Source organism: Anastrepha obliqua, chromosome 5 (assembly GCF_027943255.1).
Source record: "Anastrepha obliqua isolate idAnaObli1 chromosome 5, idAnaObli1_1.0, whole genome shotgun sequence".
NCBI classification, from domain to species: domain Eukaryota; kingdom Metazoa; phylum Arthropoda; class Insecta; order Diptera; family Tephritidae; genus Anastrepha; species Anastrepha obliqua.
The window spans coordinates 41,016,623-41,038,959 of NC_072896.1; the positions used below are offsets into that span (position 1 = coordinate 41,016,623).

At 35.5% G+C, this 22,337-nt stretch overlaps 2 protein-coding genes across 2 annotated transcripts; one reads left to right on the plus strand and one right to left on the minus strand.

The window, feature by feature from the left end:
• The first annotated feature begins 1,134 nt into the window (after nt 1–1,134).
• Nucleotides 1,135–21,494, plus strand: LOC129247140 (E3 ubiquitin-protein ligase MIB2). The gene is made up of 9 exons (XM_054886091.1): nt 1,135–1,161; nt 6,594–6,740; nt 12,999–13,166; nt 13,865–14,036; nt 16,496–16,611; nt 16,682–16,867; nt 16,940–17,135; nt 17,195–17,357; nt 18,665–21,494. Exons 2-9 carry the CDS (start codon nt 6,674–6,676, stop codon nt 20,861–20,863), a joined length of 3,267 nt encoding a protein of 1,088 aa, XP_054742066.1. The 5' UTR covers nt 1,135–1,161; nt 6,594–6,673; the 3' UTR covers nt 20,864–21,494.
• Nucleotides 2,253–2,929, minus strand: LOC129247141 (uncharacterized). Its single transcript, XM_054886092.1, has 2 exons — nt 2,811–2,929; nt 2,253–2,754 (listed from the first exon to the last, which is right to left on the minus strand). Exons 1-2 carry the CDS (start codon nt 2,911–2,913, stop codon nt 2,333–2,335), a joined length of 525 nt encoding a protein of 174 aa, XP_054742067.1. The 5' UTR covers nt 2,914–2,929; the 3' UTR covers nt 2,253–2,332.
• Nucleotides 21,495–22,337: the final 843 nt, after the last annotated feature.

Genomic DNA, 22,337 nt, shown 5'->3' on the forward strand with positions numbered 1-22,337 from the left:
TAACAATACCTTAAGTTTACATTAAGTTTCTGGCGTCCAAAATTGTAAAATATCCATGCGTTTGGTTATCCCTGTAATCACAACGATCCCCAAAGAGTTACTTACCCTTCAGAAGAATTCATAAAAAAAGACAAAAATAGCAATTTTTGGGACAAGTTTCCTTTAATTACTCAAAATCCGCATTTCGTATTCAGTGCGAAAAAATATGTACACAAGAAATAACTTCTATTGTTCTCTTAACTGAAAACCTGTTAATTTTCGCAGGCTTGTATAATAAACATAAAAATATCAATACCATGAAATAAACGATTGCTGGTGTAGACACATAGTAGAGGAGAAAGATCAGATATGTTATACTTGTCAATTTGACACTAATCTGACATTTTCTCGTTGCCACCCAAAGTGTACAGTTTTTTAACATGGGGTTTTAGTTATTTTCGCAGATATTATTTGTGATATATTAGATACTTCTGCAAAGGTAGAAATAAAATAAAAGTGAAATCCGAAAAGTTAAAAAATAAACCGAACATAAGTGTTAGTATGCAAGCAAAGCAAAAATGTGTATTTCGGAAAAAAATTTATAGAAATTGGAATAACATATCTAGAAAATAGATGAAAGAATAGGTAAAATTTTTGACATGAACCCTAGAAAAATTATAAAACGGGACTCGACTTCTTGCAAATATTTTTAACGTAGAAGAGTAATTTTCCAAAGGTTCGTCGTGGCTGGCATACGGCTAAATATCTTTTTTTTAAAAGAGTGAAAAAAACCCTCGAACTGCTATTCACAAAATTTCTGATTTACACACTGGAAAAGAAAAAAAAATGATTTGTGAAGCGCTTTGATCAAATCTGGCCATAAATGAACGTTCGAAGACAAATTAATAATTGGATGCACTCTTTCGGATCATATTATATTTCACTATAGCATACACACAACGAATTATTAAAGTAATAATAATCGGAAGCACTTCCAAGTGACTGACGAAATTTGTTGTGAATCTACAAATCTCGGATCCTATATATATATGTGTATGTATATATATGTATGTACATATATGCGCTTTCTTTCAAGGACACTTCTTTCCTGGGCTCTGAAACTATATTTCATTCGGCTGTTGTTACAAGTGCTATACATTTCTCAACAGTAAGATCTTCAATGTAAGTAAAATTTTTAATTGAACATAACCTATACATATTTTTAGCGCATCAATTGCAATTAAAAAAAATAACTATGCAGTTATAACTTTATGCTAATTTATGTTTTGTTTATTTATTAATATAGGCTTATTACGTATACATTTTATTAAATTATGCTTGGGAATATATGCGTACCATACACATTTTGTATAAATGCATGAATGGGTGAAAGAAATCCAAATCAATACATATGCATATAATTTTTATATTTAGATTTTAAAAAGGGTCTTTATAAAAGATAATTGCCGTAGATATAATACATACTATGCCATAAAACAGTTCCTCATAAAAAATCGTCTTTCGCGGAAAACCTCGAGGCGCCACACCACAAATAGGAGGAGGAGCACAGCCAAATACGCAACAAATTGGTGTAAATGCCAATGATAAACGTAATAATATGATACATACTATATATAATAATTCAAAAATAGTTATTTTCTAATTGCATCCCGATTGGAATATTTATCTAAATAAGTTGCTCTAAAATGCCAGTAAATTTGCAATCGTGCTGCGCTCAACTTAATTGAATGCTTCTGCACAGATAACACTGTGCGACAGTGAAAATATACTTTTATGGAGACCTAGCACAACTTGTAGGTATAGTAAAACTAAGAAACATGGTATAGGAGAAATTTCCAATACACCCCCAAAATCTCATTTTATGGCCATAAAACCGTTTTTCAGTAGGTTGATGTGAACAATCCCTCCTAACTTAGCCAATTTCCATCCGATTTCGAATTTGTTTTTTTAGTTCGAAAGAACAAAAACAAGCCTTTTTGACAGTGTGTTGACAATTTTTCTGAAATGACAACTGACGAGACTGTAAGCGGAAGTATTCGGAATTTTTTTATTTTTTCTCTATTTTTTCAACTTTGACATCATTTTTGCGATATTATCCGATATTGAGGATGTTTTTTAGTACACTACTGTTATAGTGAATTTAATTCTGCGTCGAATGAGCTATATTTGACTGTAATTGAATTAAAATTCATAAAGTTGTGCGAGTTGTGCGAGTTTTAAGATTTTATTTTTTTTACTAATTTTATAGCAAGTGTCAGTATTAACACATCATCAGTACGAAACAGTACAGGTTTAAAATTTTAAAAGATGTCGGGAAAAACTAATCTTCATTTCAAAAATGTTTGCTAGACCTGCTCCATTTATAAGAGTCATCACTGGTTTTACGTTTCAAGGACCAGCAGTAATCAGCAAGCATGTTGATGGAGTTCTTCCCTTGAAAACGTTTTTCGATTACTCCTATCTCCTGGTGAAATCGTTCACCCTGTTCATCGCTCATCTGGCCCAGGTTTTCCGGGAAAAAATTCAAATGTGAGTGCAGGAAGTGTATCTTGATGGACATATTGCATTCCATTTTTTCGTACGCACTCAAAAACTCTTTGACGACTTCAACATAATCAGAGCTCTTTTTATTTCCAAGGAACTTCTCACACAATGATTTAAAACTTTCCCATGCCCGTCTTTCCACTGCACTGAGCTTACTCGTAAATTTCTCATCTCGCATGAGTTTTCGAATCTGAGGCCCGACAAGGATCCCTAAAATTGTAATAAACTGTAAACTACTATTAACAAATATGAGAATAATGTGTTACCTCCTTTTAGCTTTGCATCGCTGACTTTAGGGAATGCAACTTCTTTCAGGTGACGGAACGCTTCGCCATCGACTTTTAGTTTAGACTTTAGACTGCTTCGCATACCCAAGTTTCAGGAGCAGTGGTGGCAAGATAACATTTTCTGGTCGGACAAGTGGAGGGTTCAAAACATTTTTTTGACCAATTTTGTAGAGTTGACGTGTGGCCATTCAGATTTTGCATAGCGATTCGGGGCACGGCTATCCCACTCAAAAAGATAGTAAGGGTACTGTTTCGTACTGATGATGTGTTTATACTGACACTTGCTATAAAATTAGTAAAAAAAATAAATCTTAAAACTCGCACAACTCGCACAACTTCATGAATTTTAATTCAATTACAGTCAAATATAGCTCATTCGACGCAGAATTAAATTCACTATAACAGTAGTGTACTAAAAAACATCCTCAATATCGGATAATATCGCAAAAATTATGTCAAAGTTGAAAAAATAGAGAAAAAATAAAAAAATTCCGAATACTTCCGCTTACAGTCTCGTCAGTTGTCATTTCAGAAAAATTGTCAACACACTGTCAAAAAGGCTTGTTTTTGTTCTTTCGAACTAAAACAACAAATTCGAAATCGGATGGAAATTGGCGAAGTTAGGAGTGATTCTTCACATCAACCTACTGAAAAACGGTTTTATGGCCATAAAATGAGATTTTGGGGGTGTATTGGAAATTTCTCCTATACCATTTTTTTTAGTTTTTCTATAGCCACAAATCGTGCTAGGTCTCCATAAAAGTATATTTAATTTTTTTTTTTTTGTCACACCGTGTAATCATGCACTGAAAACTAGCACCTACATTAAGCATTAAGCAGCGTTTGAAGAGTCGTCTGGAATGTGTAGGTACATATTCATAGGTTAGGTTAGGTCAGGTTTTTGTGGCAGTTGGCTTAGAGTAGGCAAACTCACTTAGACGATGCAAGTCCTTTCTGATACCACTGTGTAACACGGGAACCTTACTGTTAGTGTTCATGCAGCCAATTAGACTCTTTTATGAAGCGTAGGATAGGTTTCATCCCAACACCGGATAGTTCCGTAAGAGAGTCAAAATGATATTTTCCCAATAACCTTGCTCTACTCCTAGCTAAGGCTGGACAGTTACAAAGGAAGTGTTCTGCTGTTTCTTCCACGTCTCTACAACTTCTGCAGTATTTATGCGAAAACATTCCTAGCCTAGAAGAGTGCCTACCTAACAGCCAATGGCAGGAGAAACACACACTCTCTCTTGAGAGGTTAAGCAACTCTCCTGATCTTCTCTTAACTATTTGCGGCCAAATTACATACATACATAGCTATGGATCCACATATGTATATATTAGGGCGGGTCGATTTAAAAATCGCTCATTGCTCTGTGAAAATCGTATTCTAGGGATCAACATAAGAAACTTTGCCGAAGGAACCATTCCTCTAAAACGAATACTGATGCCGCCCAATTTGGGTCGAACTTTTGGGTAGGGGCAAATTTTGAAAAATCCTACTTTGACCCATTTAGAGTGCTCCAATTGAGTCCAAATGTATGACCGACCCCCACTAACTTTGGACGGCCGACCCACCCATGCCAGTGGCACACCCCCTGGAACTCCCCTGGGGGGTTCCCCATTTCAAAATATCACCATTTTTGGCCTTTACATGAAAAAATCAGCTAAATGGCTATGTTTTTTCTTTATTTTTATTTATTTATAATAATATTTATTATTTATTTATAACAATATCTATTTTTTCTCTTAAGAAATTTATTTAGTCAGAACATATGTAAATGAAAAAATTAATTTAAGTGTGTTATAGAAAAGAAACTAAAAAGTTCGACCCAAATTGGGGGACATCAGAATTCGTTTTAGAGGTATGGTTTCTTCGGCAAAGTTTCTTATTTTGATCCCTAGAATATGATTTTCACAGAGCAATGGGCGATTTTTTTGCCTCACCACAAAAGAAACTAAAAGTTCGACCCAAATTGGGGGGCATCAGAGTTCGTTTTAGAGGTATGGTTCCTTCGGCAAAGTTTCTTATTTTGATCCCTAGAATATGATTTTCACAGAGCAATGGGCGATTTTTTTGCCTCCCCACAAATCGACCCGGCCTAGTATATATATGTATATATAATCAAATTTATCTGAACATTAACCAAGTTTATAGTAGTAAGGGTTTATCCTATGTTTCTTAAAGAATTACTAAACTTTTAGTAAAGTAAAGTAATTGTTAGTAAAGTTTAGTAATTGTTTAAGACTGTTTACGGTGCATTGAACCGCGAACCAACATATTTAAACTTTCAAAAATAGCTCGTTTTTCGGCCGGTGCTAATGCCGTCGAAAGCAAATAATAATTATCAGAATGTAAGGAAAATGTGATGTTCGGCGGCATAAAAATATATGTAGTTCCAAATTCATTAAGATTATCTTTTACCATAAATCAAATTCTTCACGGTCTCAATAATGGCGATTTTACGTTACAAGGTCTGTCATCTCTGCAGCATTCTCCAGATATGTATGAGAAATGTTTTGTACTGTTTTACAACAACAATACTAATAACGATGTTTGATCAGCTTTATTCAACTAGGATGATTAGGTTTGGTAGTGTTAGTATGAAGTATCGACGTGATAACAAAAAAAAAAAAACATAAACGTCATGGCCCCACGTCACTGTCGACATCAAAGTTATGATAATCTTTCTTAAACTGAAAAAAGTCTTGTTCGCCATTTATAAATATTTTATTCATCGTTATTCTCATCGTGAATTAGTTCAAAGCCAAAATAATTAACTTTTTAACAGCTAGGAAGAAAAACTCTTAATGGGGCGTTTTGAGACGCGAACATCCATTGCTGGCTATTTGGGTTATGTGTTTTAATGTTTTACATGAAGAGGGGCCTATAGTTTTATGCCGCCTTCAAACGGCAAGATGGAAATGAGGAGAAGTACCTATACTCCGAAGTAAAGCGAAAGGCGACCGCCAGTGAGAAAAACCTTTATATTGTTTAAATATCTTGACTTTGAATAGTAACTAGCGATAAAAAGTTCAGAACAAGTGATATCAAGTTCAATCAGAGTAATTTTATCAACAGTCAGAGGAAGCTCATTACCCCTTTCTGATCTTATATTGAACGAAGTATTTTACAAATTTATTGTACTATACCATATTTTTCAAGGTATAACAAGCTTATATACTCTTCATTTTTTTGGTCTAAATTGGTTGGTGGTCTGTTGTTGTCTGGAGACGTTATCACGCTGTTCATATAATCGATTGCAGAGAGTGCAGAAAATATCCCTACGTTTTTTTTTGGACTCTTTAATTTTTTCTGCACCGTTTCCATCGTATAACTCTCGTTGTCAATTAATTAGCTTAATATCATTAAATAACAGACAATCTCTTTTGGCTTTTTCATTTCTTCTGGACATCTTTTCGGGTAAAATCGACTGCTCGTCCCTTCGCAGTTTCGATACTTTTCGTATAGGCTTATATAAAACGCTTTATAATGCTAATGTACCAATTAAAAGAGCTTTGTCCGTGTACAATTATTTATCGAATTTTTAAGATCTAGACTTAGCAGACTCAAAATGAATAATCTATAAAGATTGAAGTACTATTTATTGTATAATAATTTAGCATAAAGTTATTGGAAGTTACCCCTAAGCGCATTATACTTTGAAAAATATATTTTGTACATTTTCTTAATGTTTGTACCATTTAACTCTAAATAAAAATAAATTACTAATCAAGGTTGTGAATACATTATCTTTGCAGACTACCACACCAATATCGTGATAAAATAATATTCCAAAATTGCATTGGATTGAAATTATAGAATAGTTTTTTAGATTGAAATGCGCCCAGCTATACAGCCAGGTATACGTGTAGTACGTGGACCAAATTGGATATGGCAAAATCAAGGTAAGTTAAAAGTTTTAGGAAATCATTCTCATAGAGAATAGAAACATTGGGTACATTTCTAATTGGTATATGCAGTGATTGAAACGGCATATTAGCAACAAAAACAAGTAACATGGTGTATATAAACATACCAGATAATAGAAGATATCAGCTTGCGATAATAGTAGAAAATAATGGTTTTGATTTTATTGTATTGTATCATACTAATAGAAACGCATTTCAATGATAATAATTTAGATAACGAAATAATGCTTGAATTTATAATAAAATCAACAGTATCTCAAACTCATGTAGGACTGGAGGGGGTGTAATATGTAATATAAAATAGTATAATATATAAAATAGTATAATAATGTAATAAGTACAGAGGAGCAGAAACAAATGTGAAACAGAAGAAAGAACTAAATTTATGCGAAGAAATAGAAGATAATGTGAAGCAAAATTTTCAATCCAAGTAAAACCCTTAAAATTTTTTAAACCAATTTCACTGGATATGCTGAAAATGTACACTATTTTTAATGTTACATCCGGAGCTCATTCCAATCAGAATTTTTACATGTATAAAAACTATTAAGTATTATCAGACCGAGTTTGGTACCATACAATTCGGTATTCGGTAACTAGTTAAATTTTCTAAGGCAACATAATTATTTTCCTTTCTTCCGAAAAAAAAAACCGAAATGTACCAAAACAAATTAATTTTTATACATATTAATTGGAAGAACTCCCTTTAGTTTCGGAAAGAAATAAGTTGTATTCGCGAAGCTGACAGTTTTAGACAATTATCAGCTTTTGGCGTTCGCGTATGCAAAATGAAAGAGTAAAATGCCATTTTGAAGTGAAGCTGGTAGTTTCTGTTAGAAAATTTTTTACCTGCACGAAAAAGAGCTGAGCAAATATAACTGGTTACAATTTAAGCAAATCTGAAAATTTTATCTAGTTTTGGGAAAAATAGCTTTATAGACTTTAGGTGTTAAAAAATAAGTAAATCTAGTGGACTCTACGAAATGAGCGTAGTTTGCAAGTTTTTTAGTAGTTGTATGCTCGTTTACTATTTTGAATTATTTAAGTAGAAAATAATAAATAGAAGAAAAAGAACCAAAAAGGTGGAAAAGGGAAGAAGGAGGTTTGGATTAGAGGATGACGACCAACAATGGCTAATTGCGTTCGTTTTTACGTTAAACCCGCAATATCCGCAGGTGTAACATAAAAGTGAGAGCCCATATGTATACATCTTTGCCCGATGAGAGCAGGGCAGCAGAGAAAAAATGGCTCATCCTCCAGACAGCTTTTGGAGAAAGGACTTGAAGCATTTCCAAATCTCACCGCATGGCCACCTAACAGACAATGTCCGGTAAGGATACCTACCAAATTCGAGAGCTGCTGCTTTTTTAATCTAAGAAGTTTCTTCGAGCGCCCTGAGATTGACCAGTGGCCAGAAGGATCTGGCGACTTAGCATGTTTGCAAACTAGCCCAGCGCTCGCTGAGGTGACGGGAACCCACGAGTAGACCACAGGTTCTCAAGGTTACCCTAGTTCTCTACGCTGATGAAAGCGTCTCTAGGGACTCCTGCGTAGCCAGCTAATCAGCCCAAAAGTTTCTTCTATACCGCTGTGACCAGGAACCCAAATGAGCCTAATATAGCCGAAGTATTCGGATGCAAACGAGGTAGAAGCTCGACTAATTTCGAGCGCACAAACAATGAGCCCAAGGTCCCAATCGACTCGCGGCTGTAGGAGTAGATATTTACGTCCTTACCGAAGTAAGCAATCAATCCATTGCTTCCTTAATTGCTGCTACCTCCAATGGGAAACACTACAGTAGATGGGGAGCTCCTCGCAGAATACTGCTCCACTCTTCCGTCCAAATTCGATGTAACTAGGAATTGTTAAAAAAGAGAAAGCGTCTGACATAATCATTATGACACAATCGTTATTTCATTCTTTCAATAATTTTTTAAAGTAAAATCCTACTTCAAGGAAATTTATTTTTTTTTTTACTTCTAGAATTAACCTAATCGTGTTTATGTACATATGTATTTAATCTTTCTAGAACATAAAGCATCAATAAGTAAATAAAAACAAGTTTCTTCGAAATTGAAAAACTTTTATTGTAATAAAATTTTGTAATAAACAAGTTCTTACTTCTTTCAATTCGATAATTCGAATTTCCCAGGATTAATACAAGCTAACCCTATGATTTTCGGGACATGCAAAACACCAGCATCCCGTGATCCCATAATACATACATACATATGTATGTACATACATGTATTGTTATTTAAGTTTTTGTTAATAATAATTACGAAATATTCTTAACTTCTTTATGACAAATATTTTTATTCTATTTTTATAAAGTTTCATGAAAGACTTCTCACCCATTGAAAATCGGAAGCCCACTTCATAAATTCTCACCCTTAAAACGAAATTCTTAAAAAAAATAATACGTAGGGGTTTTGAATAGTTTTGTTGTATCGTGCAGAAGAGAGACATAATGCAGCCAGTATGCATATTTACATAAAGATGTGTGCTTATATGCATGTATGTATGTGCTATAATGTATTTATCAAAAGTGCTAGTGTGTTAATATACAAAAAACAAAAACAAAAAAACCTTAGCAACAAAATTTTAAGTATCCCACATTCTTTTGTACATACAAATTTACTTGTATTTATGTGCGGGTATGCCTACATACATATTTATGTATGTTGAGGACGGGGATACATCCTCGAAAAAGTAGAAATATAAACACGCGCCCATTTCTATTTTAGGAGTTCAGTTGGCAGATGCCAAAGTCTCTTACAAATGAATGTGCCGATATGATAAGAACGGCAAATTGGCTCTTCTGTAAAGTTAATGCGAGCACTGGTGAGCACCACTAGTCGTGAAACACAATGACCCTAGTACAATATTTTAACTTCGAATGGAAGTTGATTCTCCCCTTTTAATATAGTAAGAATATGTTCTTACTTATACATACTTATGTATGTTTAATTACATATGTACATACATGCTTTTGTATGTAGTGTTATATTTAGATCTAAGGTATACTTACATACATATCTGCTTAAGACAAAGATTACTTCAGTCTGACTTTTTTAGGCATTCAATCAAATATTGTAGGTATTTGTGCGCCAAGAAGCTACATCATAAAGGTGAAAGTGCTACCAAAAAATTCACTTTATCAAGAGCACCGAATTTGCAGTTCTCCGTTGTGAAATCTGAATTAAAAAAAATTTCCTGGCTATTTTTTATTTGGGAAACCAAATTATAAACAAAAAATTGTTTTTAAAGTTAGAAATATACAGTGTGTGAAAAAGTTAGCAGTCATTGTTTAGCGCTCAGACATATTCAGTTATTAATTATTGTGAAGTTTGGTCAAAAAGACCGAATTTTCTTCGGATTTCAATTTCTTGAAATTTTTCCAACAATTTTATTTACTGAGTGTATAGGTGGGCAATACTGCTGTTTCCGTGGCGCCGCAATTTAATGGCGGATTCTTATAGAACTCGACAAAAGAAGAAGTAAAATTTTTTGATATCTCGCTTAGTTTTTAAGTAATTTAATGTTAAAGTTCTCTAATTTAGCGAAAAGTTGCTGTTGCCATACACCTGAAATAAAATCGAAGTTCGTATGCAGAGATGTTCAGTAGAAGGTTCATTGTAAAACTGCAGTATTTTTTGCTGTAATTTTAAGTTGAGAAATAATTTTGAAAATAAAAACATACAACTCATTCAAACTTAAAAACAATGATATTAAGTGTATCTCAAAAAATAATAAAGTAATTAAAATTAAATTAATTAACACAGTATTTTTGCGTAGAACTCCTTATCGCGTGGGCGATCATCAGTCCAACGCCGGCTACGCAATCCACAGTATTTTTGGGTAGAACTTCTTTTCGCGTGGGCGGCCTTCGGCCGCGCTTCAAAAAAATAACCCTCATCGGTCCAACTCCGGCTACGCAATCCACAGTATTTTTGCGTAGAACTTCTTTCCGTGTTAAAACCATTGAACCCAAAATTAAAACATCACATGCGTGTATGTAGTAAGGAGGCACAATAACATCCATCCCCAACATTAACACTAAACTTAAATACTTAATTTTTGCTCATATTTTTGTTTCATTTGCAGGCATCCGGCAACACCATACTGTTGTCATTCCAATCTTCTTCTTATTCGCGTTTAAAATTGGAAAGTGACTGTGACTGACAAATGCATTTGCATTTTATTTTAATAAAAATAATTCGAATATAAGGATAAAAATAAGTAAAAACACGCGTGTGAGTGTATATTTCGTGAATTTTAGTGAAGTGTTAAAAAATGTATAGTGTAATGTTGCAAATTATAGTGAAGTTCCAAAGGGGATTTTGAAGGCCTTTTTTATTCAATATCTCGAAAACTAAGCGAGATATCAAAAAATTTTACTCATTCATTTCGTTTTCTTTTGTCGAGTTCTATAAGAATCCGCCATAAGATTGTGGCGCCACGGAAACAGCAGAATCCCCTATAGGTGCATAAATAAGTAGTGATCACTGCGGTAGTATTCCAGTATTATCTACCTGTCCTTAACCTGATTTTTCATGCAAATGTAGTTCAAACGACATGAGTAATCAGCCTGTAGATGTTTGAGCACGATTGTTCGAATTTGACATTCCTTACAGTGAAGAAAGATAAAGCTCGAAAAACGAATCATTATTCTTAAAAATACCTATATCAGAAGTGACCATTTTTTTTCTTTCTAACTGCTTTCTACATTTTAGAAATATTTAGAGTAGTGTGCGCCAAATTGATATTTTTTGTGAGATTTTGTCTGGAGTTTTGCCTTTGCCTTCCAATCGTTTCTATGTATAATGTTTCAAAAACTTCAGTTTGACAGACGGTACGCCTATCACAAGCAAATTAGCTATTCAAGTCGGTTATGGCATTACAATAATATTAAAATTTTAAAATTTAGAAAAATGCCATGTTTTGCTAGGATTTGAGCAATAAGTTTGATTTTAAAAACTTTAAATTAAAAGTAAAACTTATAACTAACTTGTTTTATAAGGCCAGTAGAAGTTGTTCTGATTTTTTATTCACTACCGTAATTCCGCATGTACAGTGACTCAAACGCTTAATCGTACACACTCGCTGTAAAAACTTACAGAGCTTCGGAACTGTGGAAATTAATTAACTAAAAATCATATTTGCCATTTATTTAAAGTATGCTTCATCTATTCACATCTTCTTCTTCTTGATTGGCGCGATAACCGCTTAAGCGATTTTGGCCGAGTGCTAACCGGCAACAGTTGGACACGCCAAGTGAAGCCAAGTCCTTTTCTTCTCCTTTTGATCTTTCCAACGCAGAGGAGGCCTTCCTCTTTTTCTGCTACCACCAGATGGTGCCGGAGCGTTTGTATTCATTCGGACCACATAACTCATACGACGAAGCCGATGGATCTTTAATCGCTGCACTATGTCTATCACGTCGTAAAGTTCATACAGCTCATTGTTCGATCGCCTGCGATCATCTATTCACATAAATAAAATATATTTATAAGTACCTATGTATTGAACTGTAGAATGAGTTCCCTTCATTAAATTGCCAATTTCTCTAAAAAATGTTCCCTATTCACGAAATTAATAAAGCAATCCTCTTCAATTGCCTGTGCTCCCGACAGAGCCATTGTTCAAGAACTATGTTTATCACTTCAAAACTTGTATAACCAGTATAAACATGTTGAGAGGAAAGATAATTTTTTCGTATGTAAGTCAGCCGAGTTGATTATAAATAAATGAAAAATATGATTTTTTCGAAATAAAATAAATTTATTTATTAATTTTATTTAAATTTCGAACATCTGTATTAAAGTTGAACGCTGGCACGATTAAGCGTTTGAACCACTGTGCATTGTATAGCGGAAATCCACGTGAAATGTTCAATCGGCTGCGCTGGAGTTTTAGGATGTATTTTCATATGCATATTCGTTTGTACAATGTAACTTAACTACATATGTTTATTATAGATACAAAAGATCTGCTGGAAGTGCGATTCTTATAAATAGCAGCGCGTGTAATTGAAAATACCTTAGTGTTTGTGTATGTACAAATACTCAATTTGTACTTATACGTATGTATATATAGTACGAGCTAGGTATATATAAGTGTATGTGTGTGTGCAAATACAAAGTATATGCGCTCAAATCTTCTATCTTCCACCCATTTCGAAAACCAAAATTCTGAAATAATTCAAACAACAACTCTATTCTCTTCCGATAGACGACGGAGAAGGTCATGTTGGTACCGTCTGTGAGATTGGACGCTCTGGATCGACACATTCACCTGAAAATACAGTTGTAGTCAATTGGGATTCTGGGCACCGAACAAATTATCGTGTTGGCTACCAAAATCAATACGACTTAGTTATTGTCGATAACGCACAAGTTGGTAAGTATGTACAAAATTTAAATATATCTTTTGTCAATTGAATGTGAACAATTTTTGATTAATTTATTATAGGCGTGTTCCATTGTGATATACATACATAATAGAATTGAATTATTGAGTGAAGTTTTTCTCGACTTCTCATAATCGTGATTTCGAACAAGTTTTCATAAACAATTTTAATAATATGAATTAGTGAACTGTTTAATGTTTTGTTATATGCATATGTTACATATTTGCTGGAAGAATGTTATATTCGAACATGTTCGCAGGTTCTTCTTTTATGCTGTGTAAAAAATGCATAGCGTCATCTCATTAATACAAGGTGCCGCAAATTAATCATCTAATTTACTTTTTGAATAACTTTTACTAAATAAAAAAAAATGATTTCAAGTGATTGAAATATTTATTTCGCCTTTTACGCGTTCCATTTCTTGTCTGTTTGTATACTGGAGGTGTTGTTGTTGTTTTTGCAGCATAAACATTTCTCCTACATATATATGAGAATCCGGGTTCGTTGGCTTACGAAGCCATTTACAAAAGTTATAAAGCTTCCGATAGGGTGACTAATTTTGCGCCACCTTGAAGAACATGTCCATATATTTTGTCTCAAAACTTTGAGGTTCTTCCAGGAAATGTGCGATACGCTGTTATTCAAATGTTTAATCGAATATTTGTTTTCTCTAAAATGTACATTTTAGGCGTACGTCATTCGAATGTAGTTTGTGATGGCTGCTCCAAGCCCGGCATAGCTGGCATTGTTTTCAAATGCGCTCAGTGCTCCAACTACCATCTCTGTGCTTATTGTTACGGCGCTGATCTGCACGATACGGATCATTCATTCATCCGTTACACAACGCCCACATCACTAGGGTATGTTTATATTACATTAGGTTAGATAAAAAGTTCTGATCATTTTCCCCTCGATATCGATAGTGAATCATATTTCTCGCTGTATATGTACATTGCGTCGCGTCATACTAAACGGTAGTTGTTGTTGTTGTTTTAGCAGAATAAACATTCCCTATACATGTACGGGAAATGCTGCTGGAATGACAATTTTTGGGCGCACTTAAATCCGGGTCGTTCCGGTAACGTAGAACCGGCTGTCGTGGGAACGTCCTGCCGTAGTCGAATGGGCTGGTGCGTGACTACCAATCAGAAGTGTGTGGGTTCGAATCTCCGTGCATGAAACACCAATCAGCCAAAAAGAGTGTAAGCACCGATTATATATAATACAATATATGTGTTAAGGTACACACTGGTAGACCAATTCTCGAAAAATGTTGATAAAATTATGGACTCGTTTAGTCGGGTCATCATGTGGCACTTGTTCCATTATCCAGAAACTGAAGATTAACCCAAAAACCCTTTATAACCATAAAACTGGTCTTAAAAGAATTCCATGAATGGGTGGCACACATGTTGATGCAAAATACTTTCCTTGTTTAATCATAATGAAGACGACCCATTTATGCGAATGGTAACTGAAAAACATGAAAATGTGTCACACCTGAAATAGATTTCTGTCGATCGCGATGACTTGATTTAAATGGTCATACAGCCAGCCCGAATGAATGGCCAAACAGGTTTTGCTGTTTGTTATAATTGGAAGGGAATCATCTATCAACTCGCACCCTAATGTCACAAATGACCAGATTCGCCAGCATTGGCGAATAGGAATGTGTGTTTTGTTCCATCAAGACAAAATTAGGCCTCACAAATTTGTATCGATGTTCCAAAGCTCCTAGAGTTTTTTATGCCACCAAGTTATTATCACCTTTTCAGCATTTATAAATTTATCTTCGGTCTTTTTAAAACTGGCCCTTAGAGAGGCCTATGAAAATGAGAATTATGGCAATTGGCTTCACCAAAGTTACCGAACAACAGCTGATCTAAAGCAGATAATTTATTTATGATAATTTCATTGCCGAAGTAAAATTGCTCAGAACTTTTTATTTCACTAATATTATAAGACTTAATTATATTCGTTATATTTAATGTAAATTACATAAGCTAGTTTAATTAACAACTTTTTAAAATCGAATAGCTGATAAATAAATTGAATTGTGTATTTGGCAGACGGTTGAGCGTTAGTGCGTAAATGAAGGATAATTGGAAATTTTATACAAAATTTGATATTTGCAAAAATTCAAATTTCAAAAACTTGATGGAAAAATGAGAATTCAGGGAATTTATTTTTAATTAAATTAAATTTTATTTTTAATTTAATTTTAATTTAAATTTAATGTAAATTTGATATGTGACGCAAATTATAACTAGAAAAATAATTGCGTGCCCTCATTTTACAAGAAGAGCTAAAAAAAACTAAAAGGCGAAATTCGCAAAAAACTTACATATGTAAGTTAATAATTAATTTTTATTTATTTATAAAAAAATTTCAAATCGACATCCTTCATTATTTAATATATATTATATATAGTAGTTGCTCGGAATCGATTTCGTATTTCTACTGTTGTCTTTCAGTTGAACGAAAACAAGCGATAGCTGGACTAGGTCAAATTTTTGAGGCCGAAGACATAGTATGTTCAACCGTCTGCCAAACACCGTGTATACATTCTAGGCTAGGCATACGTTCAAAAAGCATTCCGATAAATCATTTCACTCCGATCGAACGCGACTTTGAAAGAAGTGGTCGAAAACATATTAAAGTACAATCAGGCTAATTTTATTACTAAGACTTATCATGAGTTAAAGCTATGCCTTTGATAAATAACTGGCTCAGTAAAATTGGAGGAGACCATGGAATGGTGATGAAATATTTTTCAAATCATGGGGTCGTTTCAAATAACTGAATTTGTGGAATATGAATGGGATTTATGAACGTCTACATCTTTATATATTATGTGGAAACAGTGGATCTACCAACATACAAATTAATGATCCAAGATATACGCAATGAGCTGTGCCAAGCTCTGCACTCTTATAAATGTATAAAATAATGTAGATCGCAAAATTCAGAAAAACTTTTGTTTTGACATCTGTAAATGAAAACGATGATTGAAAAGTGGCGCAAAATTAATCATCTATTTAGTAAATAATAAAAATGATTTTGAGTGATGGAAATCTTTTTTTTTGTGAGCTTTACGCGCTCCATTACTTGTCTGTATGGCACTTGTAAATTAGACAGTATAAGTCCCAAATCTGATTGACGTACGACGCCATTTGCAAAAATTATAAATCTTCCGTTAGGTTGACTAATTTTGTGCTACCTTGTATATGAAACTATGAAAATAAAATCATTAGAATTCTTGTTCTGTACATATTTTCCTTAAAATTTATTAATTTCAATACATTGTAAATAATTTCAGCGTTCGTTTACCTTCTCGAAAAAATTCCAAACGAGTTCAACTAAAAGGCATATTCGTTGGAGCAAAAGTTGTGCGCGGTCCTGATTGGGAGTGGGGTCAGCAGGACGGGGGTGAAGGTAATCTCTGTTTTCCCTTTACGAGCTGCCTATATTTATGTTTATTGATTTATTTTTATTTCTTTTTCAGGCAAAACTGGGCGGGTTATGGAAATTCGTGGTTGGGACAATGAGTCTTGTAGAAGTGTAGCAAATGTTTCTTGGGTAACGGGTTCAACAAACGTTTATCGTTTAGGTCATAAGGGTAACGTCGATCTAAAGTGTACTGTTGCGTCGATAGGAGGTTACTATTACAAAGATCACATGCCTGTCCTAGGTAAGTGAATTAAACACACGTTTTCTAGTTGAAATGGATTAAGTGGGATATATAATTTTTAATCTTAATTAGGTCAACCGGAGGAGCAACAACCTGTTGTACCCACTGTGAAGCCAACATTCTCAGTTGGCGATCGCGTAAAGGTGTGTCTTGATGTTGAAGCACTAATGAAATTGCAGCAAGGCCACGGTGGATGGAATCCTCGAATGGTCGAACAGTTACCTAAATTGGGTACCGTCCATCGCATAACAGAGAAAGGCGACATACGGTAAATATCTGAAATAATTAATATTGACAATGATGATTAATAATAAAAATTATATTCAGAGTACAATACGATAACTGTCCTAATCGTTGGACCTTTCACCCGGCTGCTCTTGTAAAGGTTATGTCATTTCGTGTTGGTGATCTGGTGACTATAATAAACGATGCGAACAAAGTTCAGCAGCTACAGAAGGGGCATGGTGAATGGATTGAGCTTATGCGTTATGTAAGTAAACATTCTTGATGAATTAATACTATTATGAATTAATACATCTTATGCGGTCCTCTATTTAAAGTCACTCAACGCTTAGACTTTTCAGAAAATTAAGCACCTGGGAGGGTGTAATGTTCCAAACTTGAGTGCTTTGGTGTTTCCGCCACCAACTCAGAAATTCCGTTTTCCCAAGATAGTATCATAAACTGCAGTTCCCTGTCAGATAACAAGTAAGAATATTTAGCCGTTCATCATTGAATTCCAGTCGTTGCTTAGACGCTACTCGTAAAGAAGATATAAATATTGTTATTGGAGCACTTTAGGAAATCATACTTTGAGTCGTAAAACTATTAGACGTCATAGTCAGTATTATTTAGCGGACCCATTGCCGGGTTGCCCCGGTAACGTAGAACCGGCTGTCGTGAAAATAAGTTGGGTGGCATAACGATTTTTATGCAACAACTACCTGATGCAAATAAAAACCTGATTTTCCAAAAGTTTTCAAACAACAACAATATTGTTTATCAATGTTACGACCATCAAGCATAAGCGATGGATCAGAATGCTTTAACGTGCTGGCTCTTAAACCCGCTGCCGATTGGAGGCCGAGTAGTATCGATCACTGACTTGCCAACACCAATCGATTAAGTATGACAAGCCTCCAGCAAAAAGTCCCCGGCTGATTGTCTTAAATGCCAGCAGCAACGTTTCTTTGTATTTGCCCCAAGTGCTAGCAGCTATCGACTTGAGAACCTGGTTGCAGGTTTGGATTTTAATGGCGATTGTGGTTGTATGCGGAATAGAGTTGTTGGCAGTCGGAATTGGTGTACCATCAAATTTGTACCGTGAGTTGAAGTTTGACTTCCTTCGGTCACCTTGTGTAAGACTGCGCGCAGTGACGAAACGAGAAAAGTCGTAAAGATAATCGTTTACTTTTGAACAAAAGCCATTAATTTTATTGCCGAACAACTATCAGTTCTCAGATTTCTTAGAAAATATGCCCCCTCAATCTTTTGCGTATTTCCCCAAAAAAATAACTTACATAAAATGCCTAAATTAAGCTTAAAACATAAACTGACGTACGTTTACAACTAAACTAGTAATTTATAAAAGTATTTATCTGTAATTCAGACGCTCTCACATTCGCAAATAGTAAATATAATAATAGGTTGTTACTATTAGCGCAAGTTATGAAGTTTTATAGGTTTTCACTATAAGCATAAGATAATTCATTAAATTAAATTGTTATTATATTATGGAATGTTATAATTTTTTTTTATTACTTGAAAGTCACTGATTAGTTTAACCTCATTTTTCAGGCTTTGGGAAAGCATTGTAAGGTGGTAAAGGTCTACTCGGATGGTGATTTGCGTATTCAGCAACTCGACGATGGGTTCGAGTGGACACTAAATCCAAAATGTGTTCGATTGGAACGGTCACCATTAGCTACGGCAGCAGAGCGTTCAAACAGTATGATGGATCTAAGTCATAGGCGCACAGATCATGTCATGACTCCGCTATCAGGCCTGTCTGGGACCTCAATGGCCGATAAGCTGGTGCGTGAAGCGGCACAAGGTCATTTAGACTTTGTGAAGCAATACGTGGACGCCCATCCAGAACAAGTTAATGTGATGAGTGGCGGCAAAGCGTGTATACAAGTGGCTGCTCATCAGGGCTATGTCGACCTAGTAAAATATCTCATTGTCAAAGGCGCCAATGTGAACGTCGTCGATAAGGAGGGTGATTCAGCGCTTCACTATGCTGCTTTTGGCAATCAACCCGAAACAATGCGTGTTCTACTACAAAGTGGGGCCGATATAAATTTTCTCAATTCGAGTCACTGTTCAGCGTTACATATATGTGCTCACAAGAAAACGCCACATTGTGTACGTGAACTGCTTCAATTCGGCGCCGATGTGAATATTCAGGACTCGTACGGTGATACTGCTTTGCACGATGCCATCGGCAAGGAAAACGCCGAAGTGGTTGAACTATTGTGTAATGCACCTAATTTAGATTTTCTTATAAAAAATAATAGAGGTTTTAACGTACTGCATCACGCTTCGCTTAAGGGCAATGTTGTCGCAGCTAAGCGGATTTTGCAGCTGGCTCGTCAGCTAGTCAATGTTAAAAAAGACGATGGTTTTGCCGCTCTGCATTTAGCCGCGTTAAATGGTCACGCACGTGTTGTTGAAACATTAATAATTGAGGGTCTGGCAGAGATTGATATAAGAAATAATCGACGCCAAACTCCGTTTCTCTTAGCAGTTTCGCAGGGACACGCCTCCGTAATTGAACGCCTTGTTACGCTCGGTTGTGATATTATGGCACGCGATGAGGATGGTGACAATGCAATGCATTTGTGTGTAATTAAAAAAACTAATTTGCAACAAGCGACTGAACCATCTGGAGAAGACTCACCTGAGATACGAACAATCTTTGATAATCTTTCGCATGTACTTGATGATCGTCTTATGTACACAATCCTCTGTTATTTGTCATCACGAGGTTGCCGCGTAGAGCAAAATAACAAAGGAGCAAACATTTTTGAGTGGATTACAAATAAAGATATGAAGGATTTAATTTTGCGGTACCAATGTCCAGTGAGTTTGCAGACTGGCGCTCCACAATCATTGACAACAAGTAGTGAAGTGACCAATCCGGCAGGTGAGGTACAACGCAATATCCAAACTCTAAATTTGAATACAGATAATGATGTCGGTGAAACGGCTGGTGCTATTGCCGGGCCTAGTAATCTTACTGCTGATATCATCACTGATGCATTGCAGCCAAATACTTTTACGCAGATGTCTAACCCGCATAGAAGCACTCCAACTCATCATATTGAACGCGGCGCCGAAGAACCAGCAAGCTTAAAAAAACTCAACTCTGATCGACAAGCACAGATTAATGCATTGAGTAGTGGAAGCAATGTGCTGGACACCCAGTATGTGCATATGACTCCGATTCCTTCAACTTCCGGTGTAAATCAATCGACTGGAATGCGCAAAAAAGCTCCAAAACCACCTGGAATGGGCGGTGAAGTAGCTTCAACTGAAGGAGCTGCGGCATCCAGACCTAGTCCTAAAGCGACACCTCCACCACCACCACCCCCAAATGTTCCTTTCCACGAGGGTCCTCAAGAATGTATAGTATGCGACGAAAAGTTGCAACTTATTAAATTTGAGCCATGTCAGCATCAAATTTCTTGTGAGGAATGTGGCCTGCGTATGAAAAAGTGCCTACGATGCGGTGTGCAAATAGAGCGACGCATAGCAGCCGCTGGACGTGTTGTACTTAGTTCGGATCAAACACGTGTACCTTCCGCTGATCGTTTAAGATATCTGGAGAACAAAATACAAGAATATGAGGAGACACACTATTGCAGTATCTGTATGGAGCGGACCCGTGATGTCGCCTTTTTGTGTGGTCATGGTGCATGCTCACGCTGCGCGGAAACGTTGAGGACCTGCCACATGTGCCGTAAAACCATTCTCAGAAAGATTAATTTGTATTAAAATAGGTTATTGAGAGCCGATCGACGCCTACTCTTTAAAAAGCGTATATATCACTGCCAGCTGACGAAGCTGGCAGTATTTGAAAGCTTATACATTGTAAATAAGGAAAGGTAAAGAAGCATGAAAGGCAGTCGTGCCTCCATTACAGATGGCAGCAGCTTATGTTATGTTGAAAATAAGAAAGTTGAAAGCCAATATTCTGATGACGATAATAACGTGGAAATTTATTATTACGATTGTGTTTATGACTCTTCACCATAGTGACGGTGACAATTACTTACGTCGGATATAAAAATACGTAGTCATATGTGCAAACATACATACTTTTTAGGTAGTTGTTCCGAATGTAATTTGTTAACATATTGTATTGCACTACCATTTCAGATGCATCAATCACACTTATTCGAATTCAGCATAATTTAAAAAAACATTCACGGATTTACCCACTTAAAATCAGATATATAAACCAGTGAGCGTTTGCATGGTTCCGTAAAAACAAATATTCTTAAATAAAATTACCAATTAGAAACAAACAAAAAATAACTAGTAAAAACATGACTGCAACTCATATATCAGTGTCCAAGCATACCAAAATTAAATGTATTCTAAATAAATAATAAAAAATTAAAAATACATTTTTTCATTTCAAATTAGTGTCGGTATTTTAGCAACTTGATGAGATCAGTTGAGGTGATACCTTCAATACAGAGAGAATTTCGTTTAGCTGTTACAGATATATCCACTGAGACGAGGTAAGCAAGGGAACGCAGTCCCATGGAGGAGCATACTTCTGAACACGGAACTGACAACTCAAACAGAAGAAGACTGTACCGAATATCATCTTCTATAAAATAAGTGTAATAGGCAGATTCTCTTGAATGACGTTTTGCACTTACTTCCCATCGACTTTTGCGTTCTTTCCATCCCAGCTCAAAGTGCAATCAGGTGGAATTGGAAGTCTGAGCGGGGGTTTTCTCTAAATCAGCCAATTATCCTTTAAATTGCCGAATACTGGTAGTGTTTTTCAGGCAGAAGTCTTTGCGATCCTACAGGAATGCAAAATGCTTAGGGAACGTGGGACCGAGAGAGATATTAACATCTTCTCCAATAGTCAAGCTGGGATCAAGACTTTCACGACCCCATGGTGCAGAACCAAACCAGTAAACTCATTTAAGGAGGAAATCCAATCTCTTAAGAATATAGATGGAAATGAAATTGCTGATGAGCTTGCCACGAAGGGGACTGAATTGGCCTCAGGACCCTCCTACCCGGTCATCGGCATCCCCATGACAGTTGTTAAGGGGGAACTGCACAAATTATTTCTCAAGAAAGCGCAGAAAAGATGGAGCTCCATTTCTTCATGTGCTATTGTATTTCGAAAACCCTTTACCCCCAATACAATATACGGAAGATTCAAAAAGTCTTGGGGATTCCACACCATTAAATTTCCAAACTCGTAACTGTGTTTACCGGT